Here is a 25,398-nt window from a genome sequence, read left to right on the forward strand (position 1 = left end):
CTCATTGGAAAAGACTCAGATGCTGGGAGAGATTGGGGGCAGGAGGAGACGGGGATGACAGAGGATGAGATGGCTGGATGGCATCACTGACTCGATAGACACGAGTCTGAGTGAACTCCAGGAGTTGGTGATGGACAGGGAGGCCTGGCGTGCTGCAATGCATGGGGTCGCAAAGAGTCAGACACGACTGAGCGACTGAACTGAACTGATGAGGTAGCTGTGATAACTCTACTTTCCGTGCCTTGAGCAGAATGAACTAAAGTTTCCCACGCCACTCTGTCCCATGTTTTTCTTTAGTTAACTGCATGGCTGTCATCTTGTCTACCTTTCATTCTCATTGCTCAGCAGACAGCTGATTAAAAAAAAAAAAAGAACCTGAGTCTCTTGTACTTAATCAGTTCTTTTTCCTTTTCCCCCAGAGTGCCCTCAGCAAGACAGTGACATTGCCTTTTTGATTGATGGCTCTGGTAGCATCGACCCAGTAGACTTTGAGCGGATGAAGAATTTTGTCTCAACTGTGATGAGTCAATTACAAAAGTCCACAACCTTGGTGAGTGCAAATGGGTAGGTTAGGGAACAGCCTGCCTAAGGTGGGTCCTGTCCTACTTCCTGTCCAGATGGTGCCAAATTGCCAGTTGATCAGCATTTTCTTTCATGATTTGCTGTCTTGCTCTGACTGGATGCAGCTTCAGCCTTTTTCCAGCCCTCTGTAAAGCAGGCACAGTAATTGATAGGGATTGGTGTGGGACATGAGACCCATATGTCATCTCTGGCTAAGTTCTAGTGCTGAGAAGTGGGAGCTGATGGCCAATCGCTGTCCTCCTGGTGAGGCAGAAGGGCTGGGATGGGGCAGAATTTGGAGGAATTTGGAGCCTGGAGTATTTCAGGACTTATGGAGAGCTTTCTGGGAGATAGCTAAGTGGGAGGAGGGGTGCCTGCTCCAGTCTAACACTAGGCGCCTGTTCCCAGTTCTCTCTGATGCAGTACTCAGATGACTTCCAGACTCACTTCACTTTCAATGATTTCAAGAGAAACTCTGTCCCGGAATTACTGGTGAGGCGAATAAGACAGCTGTTCGGGAGGACGCACACAGCCACGGCGATCCGCAAAGTAGTGTAAGCTCTTCCCTCTTTGCTTAGGATGAAAGGAGGAGGGTTTTTTTTTGTTGTTTTTTGGCTGAGCTTTGCAGGATAAAGGGGTATTGTTCAGAAAGGGCTGGGGTAGAGGGTATTTCCAGTGGATGGGGCGGTTTGAGTTAGGTGTGGAGGAGGGACAGTGCCTGGTATGTTCATGACATACAAATTGTGAGTAAAGGTGAGAGTAAGGCCTTCTCTGGAGGCTCAGTGGTAAAGAATCTGCCTGCCAATGCAGGAGGCATGGATTCCATCCCTGGGTTGGGAAGATCCCCTGGAGAAGGAAATGGCAACCCACTCCAGTGTTCTTGCCTGGGAAATCCCTGGACAGAGGAACCTGGCAGGCTATGGTCCATGGGGTTGCAAAGAGCTGGACACGACTGAGTGACTAAGCAACAACAAGAAGGCAGGGGTTAGGGGGAGAGAGAGCAAGGCTGGAGGGAGTGTAGAAAGATCAGTTGAGGCCAGGTTAGCAAGGCAACTGAAAAGCCAGTGGATCCATTGACGTTTTCAGCAGTGGGGAGATGTACCCATATTGTGTTTTGGAAAGTTCCCTCTGATCTGTATATATGTGTGTGTGTGTGTGTGTGTGTGTGTTTAGAGGCAAGGGTAGGAGTTGAAACAAAAGTACAGGAAGATGAGCTGAAGAGCCAGTAGGAGAGGTGTGATGAAGGCATAAATAAGCTATGAACTTTTTAATTTAGAAGGAATTATACTCAATTAAAAAAATCACCCTATGCCAAAGAATATAAAAGCAATGAAGGCTTCTTTTCCTTCCACTTTCCTGTTCTTCTGCTGCCCTTCCAGATCTTGGCAGACCTACAGCTTAGTGTTTGTCCCAGGGGAGCACAAGCACCTTCTAGACAGAGTCCAGTTACATCTGTAACTGCTGATGTTCCTCCCCTGGTATTAAGAGATCTCTCTGTCTGTTCGAATTTGACTTTTCTCTCCTTTACCCTGGATAGAAGAGAACTGTTTCACAGCAGCAATGGAGCCCGGAATCATGCCCTTAAGATCATGATTGTCATCACAGATGGGGAAAAATATCTCGATCCTTTGGAGTATAGGGACGTCATCCCTGAAGCTGATAGAAAAGGGATCATTCGCTACGTCATTGGGGTAGGAAATGTGGCTCTCTGACTTGATACTTGTGTGGATTTTTACTCAAACGCACCCTCCTTTGAACTTGCAAGCATCAGTAAAGTCAAAATGGGGCCAGGGTAACCTCTGCTAGCACAGATGCACTTGTCTCAGCAAACTATTGTTGCAGTGATGCTGTATAACAAATGATCCCGACATTCAGTAGCTTAAAACTGTAAGTGAGTCTGTCAGTCAGGCTGGGTAGTTTTTCTGGTCCCAGCTGGACTCACTCACGTGTCTGTAATCAGCTGCAGGCTAGTTAGCGGCTCTGCTGATCTTGACTGGGCTCTCTCCATGTCTGAGGGTTGCCATGTTTGTCTCCTGGGGCTGGGGTAACTTGATGCTCCTGTTCCATGTGTCTCTTCCTCCAGTGGGCTAGCCTGGGCATGTTCTCATGGTGAAAGCAGAGGAAAAAAAGAGCAAGTAGAAATGTTGCAAGCATTTTTTCAAGCCTCTGTATCACAGCCTCTGTATAACATTTTTTCAAGCCTCCTCTGTATAACATCTGAGAACTAAAGCAATACTTACATGTGGCAGAGCCCAGAGACAATGAATGGAGCAGAATAGTCTTCCAGGAGGAGGAGGGCACAGCAAAGTTTTGGGGAAAGGGCTCAGATACAGGAAGGGGTAAGGGGTTGGGAGCATCAGTGGCATCAAACTACTACAGTATTTTGTATGACATAGAAAGATGTGTCATCTAGGGTACCTGGCTTGCCAAGTGGAAAACAACTTCACATGAAGGAGAAAGTTCCCTGTCCTCTAAAAAGAGGTCAGTTCCATGCCAGGAGGCATGGCACAGAAAAGGCACCAAAGGCTGAATTTCAGCCCCAATTTCCCCCTTGACAGAATGTAGAGTGTACAACCTGCTCCACCGTACCTGGCAGCCCTGTCCCTGGGGACTTCTGGTACATTCCTTCCTTGGACAGATATTTTCAGATTCTTTTCTTGTAGAATTTTCTTTGCTGGAGGAGAGTGCTACTTCCAGAAACTGTCTGATTCGACCTCTGTGTTTTGGTAACAGGTGGGAGATGCTTTTAACAATAGGAAATCTCGAAAGGAGCTCGATACTATTGCATCTAAGCCGCCTGCTGATCACGTGTTCCAGGTGAATAACTTCGAAGCTCTGAAGACCATTCAGAACCAGCTTCAGGAAAAGATCTTTGCGATTGAGGGTAAGCTAAGGTTTTGTAGTCCTGGAGCAGCTCCAAAGGCAGCCACTTACCCCAAAACACGTATTTCCCTCTAGAAACAAGGACCTCCTAACCCTTGGCATTCTGACCCTCATCATCAACTCTCTTCTTCCTCCAGTTCTCAACAACTCTGGCCTCTCGCTTCATTTCTTTGAAATAGAAAGATCTACTTTTGCAAGTCTTGGCTACAGACTGCAAAATTAGAGGGTAGGGGAGACAAATCCCATGTGGTATTTTCCCCAAATTTGGATGTGTTGCCAACATTTGTCTGTTTGGTTCACTGCTGTATCTCCAGTGCTTAGAATAATGCCTGGTGCATGAAGCATGTTCAATAAATGTTTGTTGAAGGAAAGAATTTAAAAATTGAGGGGATGTTCACATACAGTCTGAATTTATGGTTTCTCTTGAAAATTTGGAAGATTAGACACCTTGAGGACCGTATACCCACTGGACGAAAAATAGTTGGAACCAAATAGCCACCATCCCTTTAAAAGGGGCATATGCGGCTTTCCCTGGTGGTCTAGTGGTTAAGACTCCATGTTCCCAATCCTGGAAGTCAAGGTTTGATCCCTGGTCAGGGAACTGGATCCTGCATCCATATCTAAGAGCCAGTGCAGCCGAATAAATAAAAATAAATATTAAAAAGGGGCCACATGCCGACAATGGTCCATATAGTCAAAGCTACGGTTTTCCTAGTAGTCGTGTGAGAGTTGGATCATAAAGAAGGCTGAGCACCAAAGAATTGATGCTTTTGAATTGTGGTGCTGGAGAAGACTCTTGGGAGTCCCTTGGACAGCAAGGAGATCAAACCTAAAGGGAATCAACTCTAAAAATTCACTGGAAGGACTGATACTGAAGCTGAAACTCTATTACTTTGACCACCTGATGCAAAGAGCTGATTCATTGGAAAGACCCTGATGCTGGGGAAGATTGAGGGCAGGAGAAAGGAGTGACAGAGGATAAGACCGTTGCAGGGCATCACAGACTCAATGGACATGAATTTGAACAAACTCCAGGAGATAGTGAAGGACAGAGAAACCATCAATTGCATCAATTGTGGTGCAATTTATGGGGGTGCAAAGAGTTGACACAACTTAGTGACTGAACAACAGCAATACGGCTAGATAAGCAACAAAGATATAAATTATAGCCATTATCTTGTAATAACCTATAAAGGAGGATAATCTGCGAAAATACTGAATCACTATGCTGTTCACCTGAAACTGACATTAATATTGTAGATTAACTGTAACTTAAATGAAAAACAAAAGCATAACAGAGGAAATGTAAAAATAAGGGGAGTGGGTTGTATGGCTCTCATCTGAGGCTCCTTTTGTCTGGTTGCTATAGCATTTGAGTTTCCAGCCCCTGTTCTCAGTTCTTCTGCTTTCTTTAATGTAGAGTGTTCTTTTCTTCACAGGTACGCAGACAGGAAGTACCAGTTCCTTTGAATATGAGATGTCTCAGGAAGGTTTCAGCGCTGCCTTCACCTCCGTAAGTGGCCTTTTGTTTAATTGGAGTCGAGGGGTGAGACAAAGTAGGAGAAGAGGTGCAAAAGTTTGGGGGCTATTCTCTGTGATGGGTACCTGTTGGGAGGTACATCTTTTCTTCTTTTATTAAAATTGAAGTATGGCTAATTTACATTGTTGTATTAATTTCTGGTGTACAGCAAAGTGATTCAGTCCTCTCTCTCTCATATATATATATGTATATATATATTTATATTCCTTTTCATATTCTTTTCCATTATAGTCTATAATAAGATATTGAATACAGTTCCCTGTGCTATACAGTAGGACCTTGTTGTTCATTTGTTTTATATATAGTAGTTCAGTTCAGTTCAGTTCAGTTGCTCAGTCGTGTCCGACTCTTTGCGACCCCATGAATCGCAGCACGCCAGGCTTCCCTGTCCATCACCAACTCCCGGAGTTCACTCAGACTCACGTCCATTGAGTCAGTGATGCCATCCAGCCATCTCATCCTCGGTCATCCCCTTCTCCTCCTGCCCTCAATCCCTCCCAGCATCAAAGTCTTTTCCAATGAGTCTACTCTTCGCATGAGGTGGCCAAAGTACTGGAGTTTCAGCTTTAGCATCATTCCTTCCAAAGAAATCCGAGGGCTGATCTCCTTTAGAATGGACTGGTTGGATCTCCTTGCAGTCCAAGGGACTCTCAAGAGTCTTCTCCAACACCACATTTCAAAAGCATCAATTCTTCAGTGCTCAGCTTTCTTCACAGTCCAACTCTTGCATCCATATATGACCACTGGAAAAACCATAGCCTTGACTAGACAGACCTTAGTCGGCAAAGTAATGTCTCTGCTTTTCAATATGCTATTTAGGTTGGTCATATAATAGTGTGTATCTATAAATCCCAATTCCTAATTTATCCCTTCTCCCACTTTCCTCTTTGGTAATCATAAATGCGTTTTCTATGTCTGTGAGTCTGTTTCTGCTTTGAAAACAAGTTCAGTAGTATCATTTAAAAGCTAATTTATTTATGTTTGATTGTGCTGGGTCTTCACTGCTGCACACGGGCTTTCTCTAGTTGTGGCGAGCGGGGGCTACTCTGAGAGCAGGGGCTACTCTCTAGTTGCAGTGCACAGGCTTCTCACTGCAGTGGCTTCTCTTGTTGCAGAGCAAGGTCTCTAGGCATATGGGCTTCAGTACCTGAGGTGCACGGGCTTAGTTGCTCTACAGTATGTGGGACTTTCCCAGACCAGGGATTGAACGTGTGTCCCCTACATTGGTAGGAGGATTCTTAACCCCTGAACCACCAGGGAAGTCCCAGATACCTTTTCAAGTTAGTATTTTCATTTCTTTTGGATATTTACCCAGAAGTATGATTGCTGGGATCATGGTAGTTTTAATTAAAAATTTTGAGGAGCCTCCTTACTCTTTTCCGTAGTGGCTGTACCAATTACTTTTTCACCAACTGTGTATAAGGTTTCCTTTTTCTTCAGATCCTCAGCAACACTTATTTCTTCTGTCTGTGATGACAGCCATTCCAACAGGTGTGAAGTGATAGCTCATTGTGCTTTTGGTTTGCATTTCCTTGATGATTAGTGATGCTGAGCATTTTTTTCGTGTATGTCTTAGCCATCTGTATGTCGTCTTCGGAAAAATGTCTTTTCAGATCTGCCCATTTTAAAGTCAGGTTTTAAAACAAACTTTTGAGTTGTATGAGTTCTTTATATATTTTGGGTATTAACCCAAATATGGACATATGATATATTATTTGAAAATATTTTCTCCTGCTCTATAGGTTACCTTTTAATTTTGTTGTTGGTTTCCTTTGCTATGCAGAAGCTTTTTAGTTAATGTAGTCTCACTGCTTATTTTGTTTTTGGTGTTAAGTTCAAACAATCATCGCCAAGACTGATGTCAAGGAGATTACTACCCATGTTTTCTTCTTGGTGTTTTATGGTTTCTGACCTTATGTTCAAGTCTTTTATCCATTCTGAGTTGACCTTTATGAATAGTGTAAAATAGTGGTCCAGGTTCATTCTTTTGCATGTGGCTGTCTAATTTTCCCAAAACCATTTATTGAAGAGACCATCCTTTCACCTCTGTATATTATTCTCTCCTTTGTTGTAAATTCACTAAGTCATGTCCTGCTCTTCTTTGACCCCATGGACTTTAGCCTACCAGGCTCCTCTGTCCATGAGATTGCCCAGAAAAGAATACTGGAGTGGATTGCCATTTCCTTCTTGAGAGGATCTTCCCAACTCAGGGATTGAACCCATGTCTCCTGCATTGCAGGCAGACTCTTTACCACTGAGCTGTCAGGGAAGCCCACAGTACATAAGAACAACGTATGTATGGGTTTATATACATTCATATATAAACGGCTCTCTATTCTGTTCCATTGACTTATGTGTCTATTTTTATGACAATATCATACTGTTTTGATTACTATAGCTTTGCAATATAGTTTGAATCCAGGAATTGTGATGCCTCTAACTTCTTCTTTTTCTCAAAATGCTTTGGTTATTTGGGATCTTTTGTGATTCCATACAAATTTTAGGATTGTTTGTTCTATTTCTGTGAAAAATGCCATTGGGATTTTGATGGCACTGAAGCTCTAGATTTCTTAATCTTATTCTACCTTCTTTCCCAGGATGGCCCCTTGCTGGGTGCTGTGGGGAGCTTTGACTGGGCTGGTGGAGCCTTTCTGCATACATCAAAGGATAAAATCACCTTCATCAATACAAGCAGGATAGATTCAGACATGAATGATGCTTACTTGGGTAAGTAGAGCGGGCAGAGTTACTCTAAGAAGGGGACAGGATATGGCATAATTCAACCAGTGTAGATGTCCTTGCATCTTTCACAGGCTCTTGGGATAGGTTTAAAGACAGAAATATCAAAACTTCATTTTAATTATGCTAATGAAGATTAATGGGCTTCCCTGGTGACTCAGAGGTAAAGAATCTATCTGCCAATGCAGGAGACTTGGGTCCAATCCCTGGGTTGGGAAGATCCCCTGGAGAAGGAAATGGCAACCCACTCCAGTATTCTTGCTTGGAGAATCCCTTGGACAGAGGAGCCTGGTGGGCTATAGTTCATGGAATCAAAAACAGTTGGATATGACTTAGTGACTAAACAATAACACCACTACCAACCACAACAAATGAAGAGGAATAGAGTGGCGGGTTCAGTTACCCCAATCTCACAACCACTCACGGTTGCCCCTACTCACGGGACAGTCCTGTTGGTGGGGGCAGAGTCTCTGAGGGAAAGCACTTTCTCCTCTTAATTCATCATCTTCAGGTTATGCTGCCGAAGTCACCTCGCGGAACTGGGTGCAAAACTTGTTTCTGGGAGCACCTCGATATCAGCACATCGGCCTGGTGGTGATATTCAAACAGAATGCAGGTGTTTGGGAGAAAAACGCTGAAATCAAGGGAAGCCAGGTGAGTGCCGAGTGTGTGGGGCACAGATGTACCAACAGAAGTACCCTGGGGACTAAAGGCTTCCAGGATGAGCATCACCAGGTGCCAATGGGGCAGAGTTGTTTTTTTTTTTTTTAATTAAGCTTTTTATTTTGTGTTGGAATAGAGCTGATTATTAATAGTTTCAGGTGGACAGCAAAGGGATTCAATCATACATATAAGGTGTGGCAGAGTTTTGTAAAGCAGATTTCAGAGGACTTTAAGCTAGAGAGCAGTGGGACCAACTTTGGGACAAACTTGCATTTGAGAATATTTTGTCCTCACTTTTCTGATAATAGTAAATACCAACACTTGACCTGTCCAGAGCTCTCTATGAGTCTATCTGTACACAAAACTGGCATTTGACCCGTCCATAACCAGGATGAGCTTCCCTGATGGCCCCAACAGTAAAGAATCTGCCTGCAATGTGGGAGACCTGAGTTCGATCCTTGGGGTCGGAAAGAGTGGGACATGACTAAGTGATTAACACTTTCACTTTTTCTAACAAGTAAACCATATTAGTTATTAAAATATTGAGATAATTCTATATCTGTCAATAAATAGCTGCTTCATTGAGACATCCTTCCCCTTCTCTCTCCCTACCCCCACCACTCACTCTAGTCCCCTCACCCAGTACTCTTTTAACTTCGCCATAATCTAGCAGCTATGACACCAGATACGACCTGACTCGGAAGATTTCTAGGATGTACTTCAGCTAAGCCTGTGGTTGTTGCCTGAGCAGTCCTAGGAATTCAATATTTTGAATATCACCCCTGCAAAAACTGTTTTTAAGAAAGTGTTAGCAACTTGAATTCAGCAATCTATAAAAAGAATAATACATCATGACCAAGTGTGGTTTATCCCAGGAACATAGGGCTTGTTCAACAATGTTGCAGAAATGGGCCAACTGATTCTAAAGTTCATATGAAAATGCAAGAGACCCATAGTAGCCAAAATAATCTTGAAAAAAAAGAATTAAGTTTTGGAGGAGTCATAGTTTCCAATTTGGGGCTTACTTGAAAGTTACAGTAATCAAGACAGGATGGTACAGCTAAGGACAGACCTATAGATCAATGGAATAGAACTGAGAGTCCAGAAATAAGCCCATATAACTACGACCAGTTGATTTTCAATAAAGGTATCAAGTTCATTCACTAAAGAAAAAAATGTTGGGTTAACTGGATATCCACATTCAAATGGATAAATTTGGATCCTTACTTCACAATGTACAAAAATTAATTTAAAAAGGATCAAAAACCTAAATGTAAGAATAAAACCTATAAACCTCTTAGAGGGATTCTTAGGTGAATTTCTGTAACCTTAGATTTGGCAATGAGTTTTTGAACATTCCACCATAAACACAAGCAAATATAAAATAGGTAAGCTGGACTTCATTAAATTAAAAACCTTTGAGCATCAAATTACACTGTAAAGAAAATGAAAAGAGTGGGAGAAACTATTTCCAAGTCATATATCTGATAAAGATCTGGTATTTAGAATATATAAAGAACTTTTACAATTTAACAATAAAAAGACAACCTCATTAAAAAATGGGCAAAGGATTCAGATAGAGTTTTCTTCAGATAAGATATACAAATGGCCAATCAGAACACGAAAAGATGTGTGACGTTACTAGTCACTAGGGAAATGTAAGTCAAAAACCACGATAGAAATAGCACTAGAAAGGCTACTTAAAAGGAAGAAAAAAACATGAAAAATAACATATGTTGGTGAGAATGTGGAGAAATTGGAACCTTCATACTTTGCTGCTGGGAATGTAAAATAATACAGCTCCTATGGACTGTGAAGAAGGCTGAGCGCCAAAAAATTGATGCTTTTGAACTGTGGTGTTGGAGAAGCCTCTTGAGGGTCCCTTGGACTGCAAGGAGATCCAACCAGTCCATTCTGAAGGAGATCAGCCCTGGGATTTCTTTGGAAGGAATGATGCTGAAGCTGAAGCTCCAGTACTTTGGAGACCTCATTCGAAGTGTTGACTCATTGGAAAAGACTGTGATGCGGGGAGGGATTGGGGGCAGGAGGAGAAGGGGACTACCGAGGATGAGATGGCTGGATGGCATCACTGACTCGATGGACGCGAGTCTGAGTGAACTTCGGGAGTTGGTGATGGACAGGGAGGCCTGGTGTGCTGGGATTCATGGGGTCGCAAAGAGTCGGACACGACTGAGCAACTGAACTGAACTGATGGAACACAGTTTGGCAGTTTAAGTTAACTATAGATTTGTTGTTTAGTCATTTAGTTGCTCAGTCATGCCTGACTCTTTTGTGACCCCATGGACTGTAGCCTGCCAGGTTTCTCTGTCCATGGGATTTCCCAGGCAAGAATACTTGAGTGGGTTACCATCTCCTTCAGGGGTTCTTCTCAACACAGGGATTGAATCTGTGTCTCCTGCATTGGCAGGTGGATTCTTTTCCACCGAGCCACTGGGGAAGCCCCTAGATTTACAATATGACTCAGAAATTTTGCTCCTAAGTGTATACCCTTTCCCAGAATGAAAACAGTTGTTCAAACTAAAGCTTATACATGAATGTTCATAGCAGCATTATTCATAATAGTTAAAATGTGGAAGGAACCTAGATGTTCATCAACTTATGAACAGATAAACAAAATGGAGTATATCATATAGTGGAAGACTATTTAGCCATAAAAAGTCTGAAGTGTTGATACATGCTACAACATGGATAAACATTGAAAACTTTATGCTAAATTTAAAAAGCCAGCCACAAAAGACTACATATTATATGATTTAATTCACCTGAAATGCCCAGAGTAGACAAATTCATTGAGCCAGAAAGTAGATTAGTGGTTGCCTGGATATAGAGGGAGGGGGAAGATTGGGAGTGACTTTTAACAGACATTGGGCTTCTTCCTGGGGTGATAAAAATGTTTGGAATTCATGGCAATGGTTACATAACATTGTGAATATACTAGAGCCCACTAAATTTTATACTTTAAAATGATGAATTTTATAATGTAAATTTTATCTCAATTTAAAAGACCCATTCCAGGGTGGGAGGGGGGTTCATGTTTGGGAACACATGTACACCTGTGGTGGATTCATGTCAATCTATGCCAAAACCAATACAGAATTGTAAAGTAAAAATTAAAAATTAAAAAAAAAATAAATAAAAAAAAATAAAAGACCCATTCTGGAAAAAAAAAAATCAATGTAATTCACCATAACAACAGACTAGAGAAGAAAAATGTAATAATCTTAACAGATATGGAAAAGAATTTGACAAAATACATGCTTTCATGATGTTACCAGCAAATTAGGAATTAAAAGGAACTTCCTCAACCTGAGAAAGAACATTTAAAACAACAACAACAGCAACCTACGGCTAGCATCATATTTAAAAGTAAAAGAATATTTTTCCTAATTAGAAACAAGGCAAGAATATCCACTTTTACCACTCCTATTCGATATCATACTGGAAGACATAGCAGAGCAATAAGGCAAGAAAAGAAAAGAAAAAAGAACATGCAGAATGGAAAGGAAAAAATAAAGCTGTCTCTATTTACTAAGGACATGGCTGTTTGCCTGGGAAGTCCCAAAGAATCTATTAAAAAAAATTATGTAACTAATAAGTTATTTCAGTAATTTTTCAGGATACAAGATCAACATGTAAAAATCAGTTGTGTTTCTAGGCCTGTAATGAATATTTGGAAATTTAAATTAAAAAAAACAAAACAGCATCATTTACAGTAGCACCAAAGACCATGAAATGCATGCATGCATGCTAAGTTGCTTCAGTCATGTCCAACTCTTTGCGACCCTATGAACTGTAGCCCGCCAGGCTCCTCTGTCCATGGGATTCTCCAGGCAAGAATACTGGAGTGGGTTGCCATCCACTTCTCCAGGGGATCTTCCCAACCCAGGGATTGAACCTGTGTCTCCTGAATCTCCTGCATTGGCAGGTGGGTTATTTACTATTAGCACCACCTGGGAAGCCCAGACCATGAAATACTTATGTATAAATCTAATAAAATGTGTACAGTATCTTTATCCTGAAATGTACAAAACACTGATGAGAGAAATCAAAGACCTAAATAAATGGAAAGATATACTGTGTTCATAGATTGGAAGACTCAATATTGCTAAGATGTTACTTCTCAAGTTGATCTATAAATGCAACACAATGCCAATCAAAATTCTAATTTATTTGTATAATTAATGAGCTGGTTCTAAGATTTATATGAAAAAATCAAAGAAAGTAAATATTCAAAACAGGTTTGAAAAAGATCTTAGGTAAATACTATTAGGTATTTAGTGGAAGATTCATAGACTACCTGAATTTTAAGACTTCCTGTAAAAGTTGTGGTAAGCAGAACAGTGTGGCAGGAATATCAAAGAAACAGAATAGGCCTCAAGTAAACTGATACCTATATAGTCAGTTGCTTGTCAATAAAGACACAAAGATAATTCAATGGAGAGTTCAATGGCGCTGAAACAATTGAACACCCATAGTAAGAAAACAAAATCTTCTACACATATCTTGTCAACTGATCTATGTTAAGATTAATTCAAAATAGATTATAGAGCTAAGTGTAAAATCTAAAACTATTATACTTGTGAAAGAAAACATTAGGAGAAAATTTTTGTGACCTTGCATTAGTCGAAGAATTCTTAGATATAACACTGAAAACATGGCCCATAAAGAAAAAAATGATAACTAAGAAAAGTTTTGCTCTGTTTATTAAGAGAATGAACAGATAAGCTACAGACTAGAAGAAAATATTTGCAAATTTTCTTTCCTTTTTAAAAATGACATATTTGAAATAAAATTACATATCTGACAAAAGACATATCCAGAATACATAAAGGATTCTCAAAACTCAACAACAAGAAGTCAAATAATTTAGTTAAAAAAATAAGCAGAATATTTGAACAGACACTTAACCAAAGAAGATATGTGAATGGCAAATAAGCACATGAAAAAATGTCCCATATCATTAAATCATCACAGAAATTCAAATTAAAATCATAGTGAGATACAATTGCACACCTATTAGTATGATTACCATAAAAAAGAAATAAACTTGCAATATCAAGTACTGGCAAGGATGTGCGGCAACTAAAACACCCACACATTGCTGTCAGAATGGAAAAATGGCATTGGAAAAATGACTAATTTGGAAAAGTTCATCAGTATCTTATAAAGTTCAGTATACAGTTGCCATAACACTCTTAGGTATTTATCCAGGAGAAATAAAAATAGACATTCACATGAAAACCTATATATAAATGTTTCTAGTGGCTTTATTCATAAATGCCCCAAATTGGAATCAACCCAAATATCCTTCAACTGGGGAATGGATATACAAACTGTGGTACATCTGTACAATGGAATACTGGTCAGAAATAAATCAGAACAAATTAATGATACATGCAACAACATGGACGAATCCCAAATGCTTACTCTAGTTGAAAGAAGCCAGATCTGAAAAGCTACCTACTGTATAATTCCCTTTATATAACATTCTGGAAAAGGTAAAACTATAGAGACAGAAAACAGATCAGTGGTTGCCAGGGGCTGATGACTGAGGAAAGAAGTTGATTACGGCAAAAGGGAATATTTGGGGGGTGAGGAAACTGTCCTGAATCTTGACCATCGTGGTAATTACATGACTTTATGTGTTTGTCAAAACTCATAAAACTGTAGTAAAAAGGTTGAATTTTATTATGTGGAAATTATACCCAATAAACTTGACCTAAAAACAAACAAACAAACAAATCCTATTGACTTTATGATGAAGCTTAAATGCCTTTATTGAACTATGGGGGAGGAGGCGGGGGCGTGGTGGTGGGGCTTTCCTGATGGCTCAGAAGTAAAGAATCCTCCTGCAGTGCAAGAAACACAGGAGACATGGGTTCGATCCCTGAGTGGAGAAGATACCCTGGAGGAGGGCATGGCAACCCACTCCAGTATTCTTGCCTGAGAAATCCAGGCAAGAATCTATTAAGATCTCCTGGGGGATCCAGGCAAGAGTCTCCTCTGCATGGAGAAAGGAGGGTGGCGAGCTGCAATCCATAGGGTCTCAAAGAGTCGGACACAGTTGAAGGGACTTAGCATGCATATACACGGACTATCAGAAGGCTTCCCTCAGAGGTGTGTGAGGCAAAAGTCAGACAGCAGTGAGTCACTGTCTTGATGCCATCTGTATTTTTCCTTCCTTGAACTTGCCCCACAAATTAGAAACTTCCATATACATCTCCCTTTTATCTGGTACTGTTCTCCCTTCCAACCTCCTGAACTGAAAGCCTTGAAGGCACCGTCTCCACCACTCAGCCTCACACTTAGCAAAGAGCAACCCTTTGTTTGTTGAATGAATGACTAAATAGGTGATTTCTATGGATGAAGTCTACCCATTTACAGAGAACATACCTTGATATTTTTTGAACATATTTTAAAACTCTTTTAAAATGTAAACATTATTTCTCAATATCATGCCCAAAAAATTCCTGTAACAATAGTTATTTTTAATCCAAGCCAGTTGATTCCCTATTAGCCAGACTGCCAACTTTGATTTACTCCCTAAAGACTTCCAACTTATTGAAAGGATATCCCATGTGGTCTTCCAGGCTTTTCTCTCCATATTTTCTTTTTTTTTTAATTAAAATTTTTTTTTTTATTTTTGGCTGCTCAGGGCTTAGTTGCAGTGCATGGAATATTTCATAGCAGCTCGAGGACTCTTGGTCGCAGGTGCAGGCTTCTCTCTAGTTGTGGTGTGCAGCCTCAGTAGTTATGGTACTCAGGATTAGTTGTCCCACAGCATGTGGGACCTTGGTTCCCCAACCGGGGATGGAACCTGCTTTCTCTTCATTGGAAGGTGGATTCTTAACTACTGGACTACCAGCGAAGCCCCTGTCTGTATTTTCATATCCAACTTCTTTGCTACCTTAATCATCTCCCTGGAACACGGTTTGGGGTGAATCCTCCCCACCGCCCATCAGCGCTATAACAGGCTCTTCAGCTGGCAGTACATTCAAACAAGGACTGATCATGAAACAGGGAGAGGATCTCATCCACTCCAAAGGGTCTTCCTCAGCAGGCATGATTTTACGTCACAGGGAGAAAACCCTCATGCCCTGTTTTAGGTGGGAAGAGGTATGTGATCTTGGCCTTATCTCTTTCAGATCGGCTCCTACTTTGGTGCCTCCCTCTGCTCCGTGGATGTCAACAGAGATGGCAGCCCCGACCTGGTCCTCATCGGGGCCCCCCACTTTTATGAGCAGATGCGAGGGGGCCAGGTGTCCGTGTGCCCCTTTCCCCGGGGGGTGAGTAGTGATGAGACCCGGGCTGGGGTGGGGGGTCTGGCTGTGGGATGGAGGGGTCGCCTGGGGTAGGACCTGACACTGTTCTCGTTCTGCAGAGAGCTAAGTGGAAGTGTGATGCTGTCCTGCGAGGGGAGCCGGGCCACCCGTGGGGCCGCTTTGGGGCAACCCTGACTGCGCTGGGGGATGTGAATGGGGACAGGCTGGCGGATGTGGCCATTGGGGCCCCGGGAGAGCAGGAGAACCAGGGTGCTGTCTACCTGTTCCACGGAACCTCAGAACTGGGCATCAGCCCCTCTCACAGCCAGGTGAGGCCGGATCATCTGTCCCTTTCTAAATCAACATTCCCTCAGCTGCCAGGTCAGTTCTCCCAGAAGCCCTTTGCAGAACCTTCAAAAATAATACACACGTCACAGAAAAGATTCATTCTGACCACAACTAGAGGAGGTGCACAGGGCCAGCATCACAGGAGGGAAGATGAAGGCTCAGAGGTAATGAATGGTGAGCCAGAAGTGTTAGGATGTAGACATTCTTCTCCTCTGAATCTCAGTCTTCGTAGGATGACCAATAGACCTGGTTTGCCCCACATCTGTCCTGGTTTGGGGCTTCCCTGTCGGCTCAAAAGGTAAAGAATTTGTCTACAATGCAGGAGACCCGGCTTGGGAAGATCCCCTGGAGGAGGAAATGGCAACCCACTCCAGTATTCTTGCTTGGAGAATTCCATGGACAGAGGAGCCTGGTGGGCTACAGTCCATGGGGTTGCAAAGAGTCAGACATGACTGAGTAACTAACAGTAACTAACTAACCTCCTGATTTTAGCAGTGAAAGTCTCACAACACAGGAAGCCCTATGGTTGGTCATCCTACCAGGACTACACGCTTCACGGGTGTGTGACCTGTGTGGTCACTCAGGGCTCCTCTCTCAGAAGGGCGCTGTGCTTAGATTAATGCTCTGCTCTGGCCATCTTGAAATTCTTAACAACTTTTGAATAAGGAATCCTACATTGTTTTTCCCCCATGGGGTCCTGCAAGTTGTGCAGCTGATCCTGATGGCTGGTCACTTGAAATGTTGATTGCCACAACGGGTTTCTTCCTGCAGAGGCTTCCTCTTTCCTGCCAGATGAAGGCCACTGTCTAAAGGGACCCCCACAGTCTGGCTTTCTCCCTCCCAGCCCACTGAGGCCATCCAGTCCTCTGGTCTCTGACTTTTTTCCAGCATTTCCCCCCCACCACCAATTTTTCTTATGTCTTTTCTCTGTTTCTTCATCACTCCTGCCAAATCCCTCACAAGGTTCAACCCCACTAACATCACCTGAAGTTCTTAAAAAATGGGTGCATAGGTCCTGCCAGTAAGGGTTCTGATTTAACTGATCTGAGGTCAGGGCTCCAGGGGCTTTCCAGGTGGCGCCAGCAGTAAAGAACCCATCTGCCAATGCAGGAGACATGGGTTTGATCCCTGGGTCGGGAAGATCTCTTGCAGGAGGGCATGGCAACCCACTCCAGTATTCTTGCCTGGAGTATCCCATGGATGAAAGGGCCTGGTGGGCTATAGTCCATAGGGTGCAAAGAGTCAGACATGACTGAAGCATGTATGGACAGAGCCCCAGGCATCAGTAAAATTTTTCCATTTTATTAAGAAAAATTTCAATGCACAGTGAACATCCATGTATTTATAAGCTAAAATCTACTATGAATATTTTACTAAATTTACTTTTTCGCATCTCCATCCTTGCAGTCATCCTTTTCTACCTGTTCATCAGTTCATCACATTTTAAAATGCATTTCAAAGTAATTTGCAACACCAGTCCAACTTCACCCCTAAATGCCTCACCATGTATATCATTAACTAGAATTTAATATTTGCTTACCATTATTTTAAGATAAAATATATAGACAGGAAATGCACGGATCTTTGGCCAGTCGATGAATTTTGAAAAATATAACCCACAATCCTGGGAATTCTCTGGCCATCCAGAGGTTATGACTCAATGCTCTCACTGCCATGGCCTGGGTTCAATCCCTGATTGGGGAACTAAGACCCTAAAAGCTGTGTGGTATGACCAGAGAAACAAAAACCAAACAAACAACCCCCAATAATTCTATGAAGGTACATGCCTGTAAAATTCCATGGACAGAGGAGCCTGGCAGGCTACAGTCCATGGGGTTACAAAGAGTCGGACCCAACTGAGCAATTTCACTTACTGTACCGAACATCATTATCACTTTAGAAAGTTCCCACCTGTTCCCTCCCAGTCAATATCTGACCCCACTCCATCCTAGAGGAAGCTACTGTTCCAATTATTTTCAACCATAAATCAATTTCGCCCATTCTAGTGTATGGACTATTATGCTATGTCAGCCCTAGTATTTTTCACACACTCCTTTAAAAAAATAATTTTACATATTTATTTATGGCTGCACTGAATCTTCATTGCTTTTCCAGTTTTTCTCTAGTTGTGGCCAGCAGGGGTTATTCTCTAGGTGCGATGCATGGGCTTCTCGTTGAAATGGCTTCTCTTGTTGCAGAGTACAGGCTTTCTAGGGCTTGAGGTCTTCAGCAGTCACACGTTCTTTAGTTTACAGCCCAGCACTCCTCACGTTCTCCCCTCTGTGTCACGGAACCTCTTTCCACAATTTTGTAAATATTATAGTTAAGCCATTTTCTCATTGGCATCTGTTGTTTCTTTGTGTAAATGGGATTTGAAGGGTCTGGTTTTACTTTATTTTTATTACAACACTTTACATGCTTGTATAAGTTAAAAGATCTAAAGTAAACAGTGAAAGCCCTAGCTCCTTCTGCCCTTTTATCTTTACCAGAACTTGCCCTGGAAAGGAAAACAAGAGTAAGGGAGGGTCCACACATTCACCCACCCTCACCCACACCCCCGTACACCCATCCCCACCCATCCCCACATCCACTCACATCCACACTCAGACCCACCCACAACCCCCATACACCCACATCCACTCACACCCATACACACACTCCCACTCCACTCACATTCTCCTCTCCCACACCACAGACTTTGGAATTAAAAATAAATGCAGAAAGGATCATGCAAGCTTATTGTTCTACTGTTTGTAATTTTTACTTGTTCTTTTTCTATGACTGGAACTGGGGGTAGTCAGTATTTCAACAAGCAAATGTCCTGTGGATCTCCCAGCTACCATATTATATAATTTCAAAACAAAGCTTCCCCTCAATAGGATAAAATAATTTTTTCTCAAAAAATTTTGCAGTATAATGTATGTTCAGTAAACACACAAATCTTAAAGTGTTGAATTTTCACATCTGTGAACCCGAGTAAGCACCACCCAGATGAAGATATAGCACATTTCCAGCGCCCTGCACTTCCTCATTCTTCTTTCCAGTTGACAAATTCACTTAAAAAATGGCAGTATAATATACACGACCTAAAACTCACCACCTTAACCATTTTTAAGTGTACACACTTCAGCGGCATTAAGTACATGACAAAGTCACTTTTAAAATTTCTTAATATATTTGGCTGTTATCCTTTCAGTTAGACTTTATTTTTGGAAGGGGCTCCAAAATCACTGCAGATGGTGACTGCAGCCATGAAATTAAAAGATGCTTGCTCCTTGGAAGAAAAGCTATGAAACAACCTAGACAGCATATTAAAAAGCAGAGACATTACTTCACCAACAAAGGTCTGTATAGTCAAAGCTATGATCTTTCCAGTAGTCATGCATGGATGTGAGAATTGGACTATAAAGAAGGCTGAGCACCAAAGAATTGATGCTTTTGAACTGTGCTGTTGGAGAAGACTCTTGAGAGTCCCTTGGACTGCAAGGAGATCCAACCAGTCCATCCTAAAGGAAATCAGTCCTGAATATTCATTGGAAGGACTGATGCTGAAGCTGAAACTCCAATACTTTGGCCACCTGATGTGAAGAATTGACTCACTGGAAAAGACTCTGATGCTGGAAAAGATTGAAGGCAGGAGGAGAAGGGGGCGACAGAGGATGAGATGGTTGGATGGCATCATTGACTCTATGGACATGAGTTTGAGTAAGCTTCAGGAGCTGGTGATGGACAGGAAAGCCTGGTGTGTTGCAGTCCATGGGGTTACAAAGAGTCGGACTCGACTGAGTGACTGAACTGTGATCCACAACTGAGTGACTGAACTGAACTGATCCTTTCGGTGTTAATTTTCCACATAGACTGAAGAGTCAAAATTGTTCCTAACAGCTTATTATGAAAAGTAACAATTTTCCTACCCACACTGTGATTTCCTCTTTGTGTTTCCTGCTCTTGAGGAAACCACTTTCAGCTCTTTCAATGATTCTCCGGACTTGCCAAGGACACAATTGTATTGCTGCTGCTTGATTTTTGTTTTTGCGTTGACTTCCTACTATGGAAGGTGAGGACTGAGCTCTCTTTGAGGCCTCTCTTTTCAGATATTCACATGCTTTGCATCCCACCCCCACATTAAATTTATATGATACTTTTGGTTACATCAATACAGAGTGTTTGCATTTTCCTGACCACGTAAGAGAGATCCAACTGAATCAAGAGATTCAGCTGAGTCAAATAGTATACTGTCTCTTCTTTCCTGTGAAGCTTCTTATTTTCCCTGGAAAACCCAGCAATTATGGAAATTTTTGATATCATCTCAAGGTTGTGATTTAAAGCTGAATAGTTACCTTAATTTTTTAAGAAATTGTGGGAGGTGTGACTTGAGTGGAGCCCAGACAATCTCTCCTTGGGTCACCCTGGGAGACTAAGTTACTCTTTTCTCTGTTCTTTCCCACCTCTTTCTCTCCTCCTCCTTTCTACCGTCAGCGGATCACAGGCTCACAGATCTCCCCCAGGCTTCAGTATTTTGGGCAGTCACTGAGCGGGGGCCAGGACCTCACAATGGATGGACTGGTAGACTTGGCTGTCGGGGCTCAGGGGCATGTGCTGCTGCTCAGGTGAGAACATACCAGGTATCTTCTTTTTAAGGAGTGTGTTTGCTGTACGACGGCCCCTGATGGCCCTCTGGCTTCCCCCCAGGTCACAGCCTGTGCTGAAAGTTGAGGCAACGATGGAGTTCATACCCAAGGAAGTGAAGAGGAATGTGTATGAATGTCGTGACCCAGTGGTAAAAGGCCAGATTGCTGGGAAGGTCAAAGTCTGCCTCCAAGTTCGCAAGAGCACATGGGACCGGCTGGGAGAAGGTGAGGCTGGGTGGGTGAATTTCAAGAGGTTCAATGACTGGGGACATTGATGGGCTCTGATAGCCTTCTTCAAGCTTGGATGGAGTAAGCAGATGGTTCCCCTGCTAGGGCATGGGTGGGGAGGCCCAGAAAACACCATCAAAGAAGTAAGTCTCTGGCACTTCTTTACAATCTCAGTTCCCTATAGCATGAAGGGCCCCACCCTGTGAACTAACCAGATATATTTTTTTAACTGAGAGATGGGCAGAGGAGCTTGGCAAGCTACATAGTCCATGGGGTTGCAAAGAGTTGGACATGACTTAGCAACTAAACAACAACAATAATTTGTTCAAAGGGGAGACTGAGTTGATGAAGCTAAACACAACCTCACAAAGCATTCAGACATGTATTCTATCACGACTAACTTGACTTTCTCCCTTGTCTCTATTCTGAGTGGCACTGTGCTTGGGGTGAGAAAGAGTAATGGTGGTTCTAGAGAGAAACAAGAGGAGGAGATAAAATTAGTTTTCTAGCAGTAATCTTACTGGACTGAGGAGATAACAGTCAGGGTTTGGGGCAAACAACATGGCTAGAAATTGAGAGTGAAGTCTTGGAGAGTAGAGAATTACAGAGACGATCCCCCAAAATCTACACGGAAATTCCATACAAGTCATTGGCTGACTTCTAAGTCATGCATGTCCAGGTCAGTACTTCCAGAAACTCAGTGAAAGATAGCAACTGGAGAGCTAATGAGTTGAAAAGAAGTCCAGCTGCTGGGGAAGCAGAGATTTGAGTGGAGCCTTGGAAAACACCTTGGTCCTTCTGTTGGGAAAATGTCCATTGAGACCGGCAAGCAAGAGAAACAACAGACAATAGATATAGACCCACAGATGATTCAGATATTAGAATTATCAAATCAGAATTTAAAATATAACTAAAATTAATATCTCCAAGAAAAAAGAGGAAAGGATGGAGAACTTCATTAAAAACATTTGGATTTTGTGAGTTAAACGGAAATACTAGACTGAAAAACACATGGAATGGAATTGAGAATTCAATACATTTAATAGCAGATTAGGAGCAGAACAGACAGATATATTACTATATATAAAATAGGTAAACAAGGATTTACTGTATGGCACAGATAATTATATTCAATCAATATCTTGTTTAACCTATAATGGAAAAGAAGCTGAAAAATATATATATGTATAACTGAATCACTTTGCTGTATACTTGAAACTAAAACAACACTGTTAATCATCTATACTTCAATATAAACTAGAATTTTAAAAAAGAAATGGTGGTAAAGACTTTTCTAAAACTGGTGAAAGACATCGAGATTCTCTACCAGGACAGAGCAAGATAAATATAAAAGGAACCATAAATTGGTACATTACACCAATGCCCACAACACTAGACACTGTAGCATCCCAAGGTACAAACTTCTGAAGAATAAAGACAAAGAGAAAAGAGTGAAAAGCAATATACTTTAAAAATATACTTAATTTTCTAGCTTGTAACAGAATAGCTATTGTTTACTGAGCACTTGTTATGTGCCAGGCACTATGCTAAATGCTTCATAGGCACAATTTTATTTTCACTGTTGGGGAGATAAAATTATTATCTTCAATTTAAAAATAAGGAGGAACTTTCCTGGTGGTCCAGTGGTTAGGGCACTGCGCTTCCAATGCAGAGGCCAGGGTTTGATCCTTGGTCAGGGAATTAGATCCCACATGCTGCAAAAAGACCCCATGTTGTTGTTCAATCCCTAAGTTGTATCTGACTCTTAGTGACCCCATGAACTGCAGCATGCCAAGCTTCCGTCTCTCACCATCTCCCGTAGTTTGCTCAAATTCATGTCCATTGAGTTGGTGATACCCTCCGAACATCTTATCCTCTGTTGCCCCATTCTCCTCCTGTCCTCAATCTTTCCCAACATCAAGGTCGTTTCCAATGAGTTGGTTCTTTGCATCAGGTGGCCAAAATGTGGGAGCTTCAGCTTCAGCATCAGTCCTTCCAATGAATATTCAGGGTTGATTTCCTTTAGGAATGACAGGTTGGATCTCCTTGCAGTCCAAGGGACTGTCAAGAGTCTTCTCCAGCACCACAGTTCAAAAGCATCAGTTCTTCAGTGCTCTGCTTTCTTTATGGTCTAAGTCTCACATCCATACATGACTACTGGAAAAATCATAGCTTTGGCTAGATGGCCCTTTGTTAGCAGAGTGGTTTCTTTGCTTTTTAATATGCTTTCTAGGTTTGTCGTAGCTTTTCTTCCAAGGAGCAAGTGTCTTTTAATTTCATGGCTGCAGTGATCTTGAAGCCCAGGAAAACAAAATTTGCCACCATTTCCACAACTAAAAGATCCTGTGTGCTGCAATTAAGACCTGGCTCAGCCAAATCAATACAGAAATAATTTTTTAAAATAAGGAACTGAGAGACACAGAGAGGTCAGCTAATGTGGCCAAAGTTGGACAGTTGGGGAGCAGAGGAACAGGGCCTCCACCTGTTGCCAGTCTGACTCCAAAGCCAGGCTCCTTACCACCATTCTTCCCTGCCCCTTCAGGAGATACCCAGAGCACTATCACCTATGACCTGGCTCTGGACCCAGGTCGCCCCCATTCCCTGGCCATCTTTGATGACACACAGAACAACACACGCAGACATGTACAGACGCTGAGGCTGAGTCAGAAATGCGAGACCCTGACGCTCCGGTTACTGGTGAGCAGGGGGTGACCACCCTCCTGGGTCCGCCAAGCAGGGGGTGGGCTTGTGAAGCTGAGAAGGCTGGATCACCAACCCCCCACTGTCTCTCAGGATTGTGTGGAGGACTCAGTGACGCCCATTTCTCTGCGCCTCAACTTCTCTCTGGTGGGGGAGCCCGCTCGCAATTATGGGGGCCTCAGGCCAGTGCTGGCTGTGGACGCTCTGAGACTCTTCACAGCCTCGGTGAGTCGGGAAGATCCCCTGGAGCAGGAAAGGGCAACCCACTCCAGTATTCTTGCTTGGAGAATCCCACAGGCAAGAAGAGCCTGGCGGGCTGCAGTCCCTGGGGTACCAAAGAGTCGGACACGACTGAGCAACTAACATTTTCACTTTATTTCAAGATTTCACTTTACTGTTTCGTTTCACATCCTGTCCCGATTTCCTTTTGTTTTTCTCGTATTCCATGTTTGGCAGCTTCCCTTTGAGAAGAACTGTGGCAATGATACCGTCTGCCAGGATGACCTCAGCATCACCTTCAATTTTATGGGGTGAGTTCCCTGTCCTCGTTTTTACCCCTAAACCTGCACCGTGACCTGGTGCTCTGTTCTCCTTCTGGCCCACAAGGGAGCCTGGCGCAGAGCAGCTGCTGCCGCCACATCCACTATCTTCTCTCTCCCAGTGTCTGCGCCTCCTTCCCTCCAGGGCACATTCGCTGCAGGGAAGGCCCCAGCCTCTCATGGCCTGGCTTCTTCCTTCCACAGCCTGAACACCCTGGTGGTGGGTGGTCCCCGGGACTTGAACGTGACGGTGACTGTAAGAAACGAGGGCGAGGACTCCTACAGAACTCAGGTCACCTTCTTCTACCCATCTGGCTTGTCCTTCCGGAGGGTGTCAAGCAGCCAGGTAGCCAAACCCTTCTCAGGCTCTATCTGACTTTGCTTGCCCCGCCCCGTGGCTGCCGGTTGACTTCACCAGCTCTGCCTCCCTGGCCTTCCAGAACCAGCGCTCACATCGATTCTGGCGCCTGGCCTGTGAGTCCGCTGTCTCCACCGAAGGGTCTGGAATCTTGAGGAGATTAAGCTGCGGCATAAACCACCCCATTTTCCCAGATGACTCGGAGGTCAGACTGCTGGCTCCTCCTCCCTTTGTCTCCTTTGTTTTCTTCTGAATTCTTCCCTAATTCTTCTCCTTCTTCCCACACTGCATGGTTTGTGGGATTTTAGTTCCCAGACCAGGTATTGAACTCAGGCGCTTGGCAATGAAAATGTGAAATCTTAACCACTGGACCATCAGGGAATTCCCTTCTTCTTCTCCCTTTTAAAAGTAGATCTTTCTTTCTCTCTCTTTTTTTTTTTTGAAAAAAAAAGATTTGCTGAGATAAAATCCATCTACCATTACACTACACCCATTGGGCTTCCCTGGCAGCTCAGACAATAAAGAATCAGCTTGCAATGCGGGAGACTTAGGTTTGATTTCTGGGTTGGGAAGATTCCCTGGAGAAGGGAAAGGCAACCCACTCCAGTATTCTTGCCTGGAGAATTCCATGGACAGAGTAGCCTAACAGGCTATATAGTCCATGGGGTCACAAAGAGTCAGACACGACTAAATGACTAACGCAAACATTTAAAGTATATGGTCCAGGGACTTCTCTGACAGTCAAGTGGTTGAGAATCTGACTTGCAATGTAGGGGACACGGATTTGATCCTGCGTTAGGAAACTAAGATCCTATGCCACATGCCACTGGGCGATCTAAGCTCAAGTGCCACAGCTAGAGAGCCCACACACCCCAAGACCTGATGCAGTCAAAAATGAATAAATAAATAAATTGAGAAAAGTATA

At 42.8% G+C, this 25,398-nt stretch overlaps 1 protein-coding gene across 1 annotated transcript in view; it reads left to right on the plus strand.

Moving 5' to 3' along the window:
• The window catches only part of ITGAM (integrin subunit alpha M), a 39,295-nt gene that overhangs the window by 7,636 nt on the left and 6,261 nt on the right, over window positions 1–25,398 (plus strand). The window contains exons 6-21 of the mRNA XM_040260118.1: window positions 420–550; window positions 970–1,115; window positions 2,099–2,252; window positions 3,295–3,445; window positions 4,884–4,957; window positions 7,582–7,711; window positions 8,235–8,377; window positions 15,553–15,693; window positions 15,789–15,998; window positions 20,497–20,627; window positions 20,710–20,873; window positions 23,419–23,573; window positions 23,670–23,801; window positions 24,033–24,106; window positions 24,320–24,461; window positions 24,556–24,678. Of these exons, the coding sequence (XP_040116052.1) occupies window positions 420–550; window positions 970–1,115; window positions 2,099–2,252; window positions 3,295–3,445; window positions 4,884–4,957; window positions 7,582–7,711; window positions 8,235–8,377; window positions 15,553–15,693; window positions 15,789–15,998; window positions 20,497–20,627; window positions 20,710–20,873; window positions 23,419–23,573; window positions 23,670–23,801; window positions 24,033–24,106; window positions 24,320–24,461; window positions 24,556–24,678 (2,201 nt within the window). The remainder of the gene's footprint in view (window positions 1–419; window positions 551–969; window positions 1,116–2,098; window positions 2,253–3,294; window positions 3,446–4,883; window positions 4,958–7,581; window positions 7,712–8,234; window positions 8,378–15,552; window positions 15,694–15,788; window positions 15,999–20,496; window positions 20,628–20,709; window positions 20,874–23,418; window positions 23,574–23,669; window positions 23,802–24,032; window positions 24,107–24,319; window positions 24,462–24,555; window positions 24,679–25,398) is intronic.

The sequence above is a fragment of the Oryx dammah genome, unplaced genomic scaffold, assembly GCF_014754425.2.
Source record: "Oryx dammah isolate SB20612 unplaced genomic scaffold, SCBI_Odam_1.1 HiC_scaffold_2, whole genome shotgun sequence".
NCBI classification, from domain to species: domain Eukaryota; kingdom Metazoa; phylum Chordata; class Mammalia; order Artiodactyla; family Bovidae; genus Oryx; species Oryx dammah.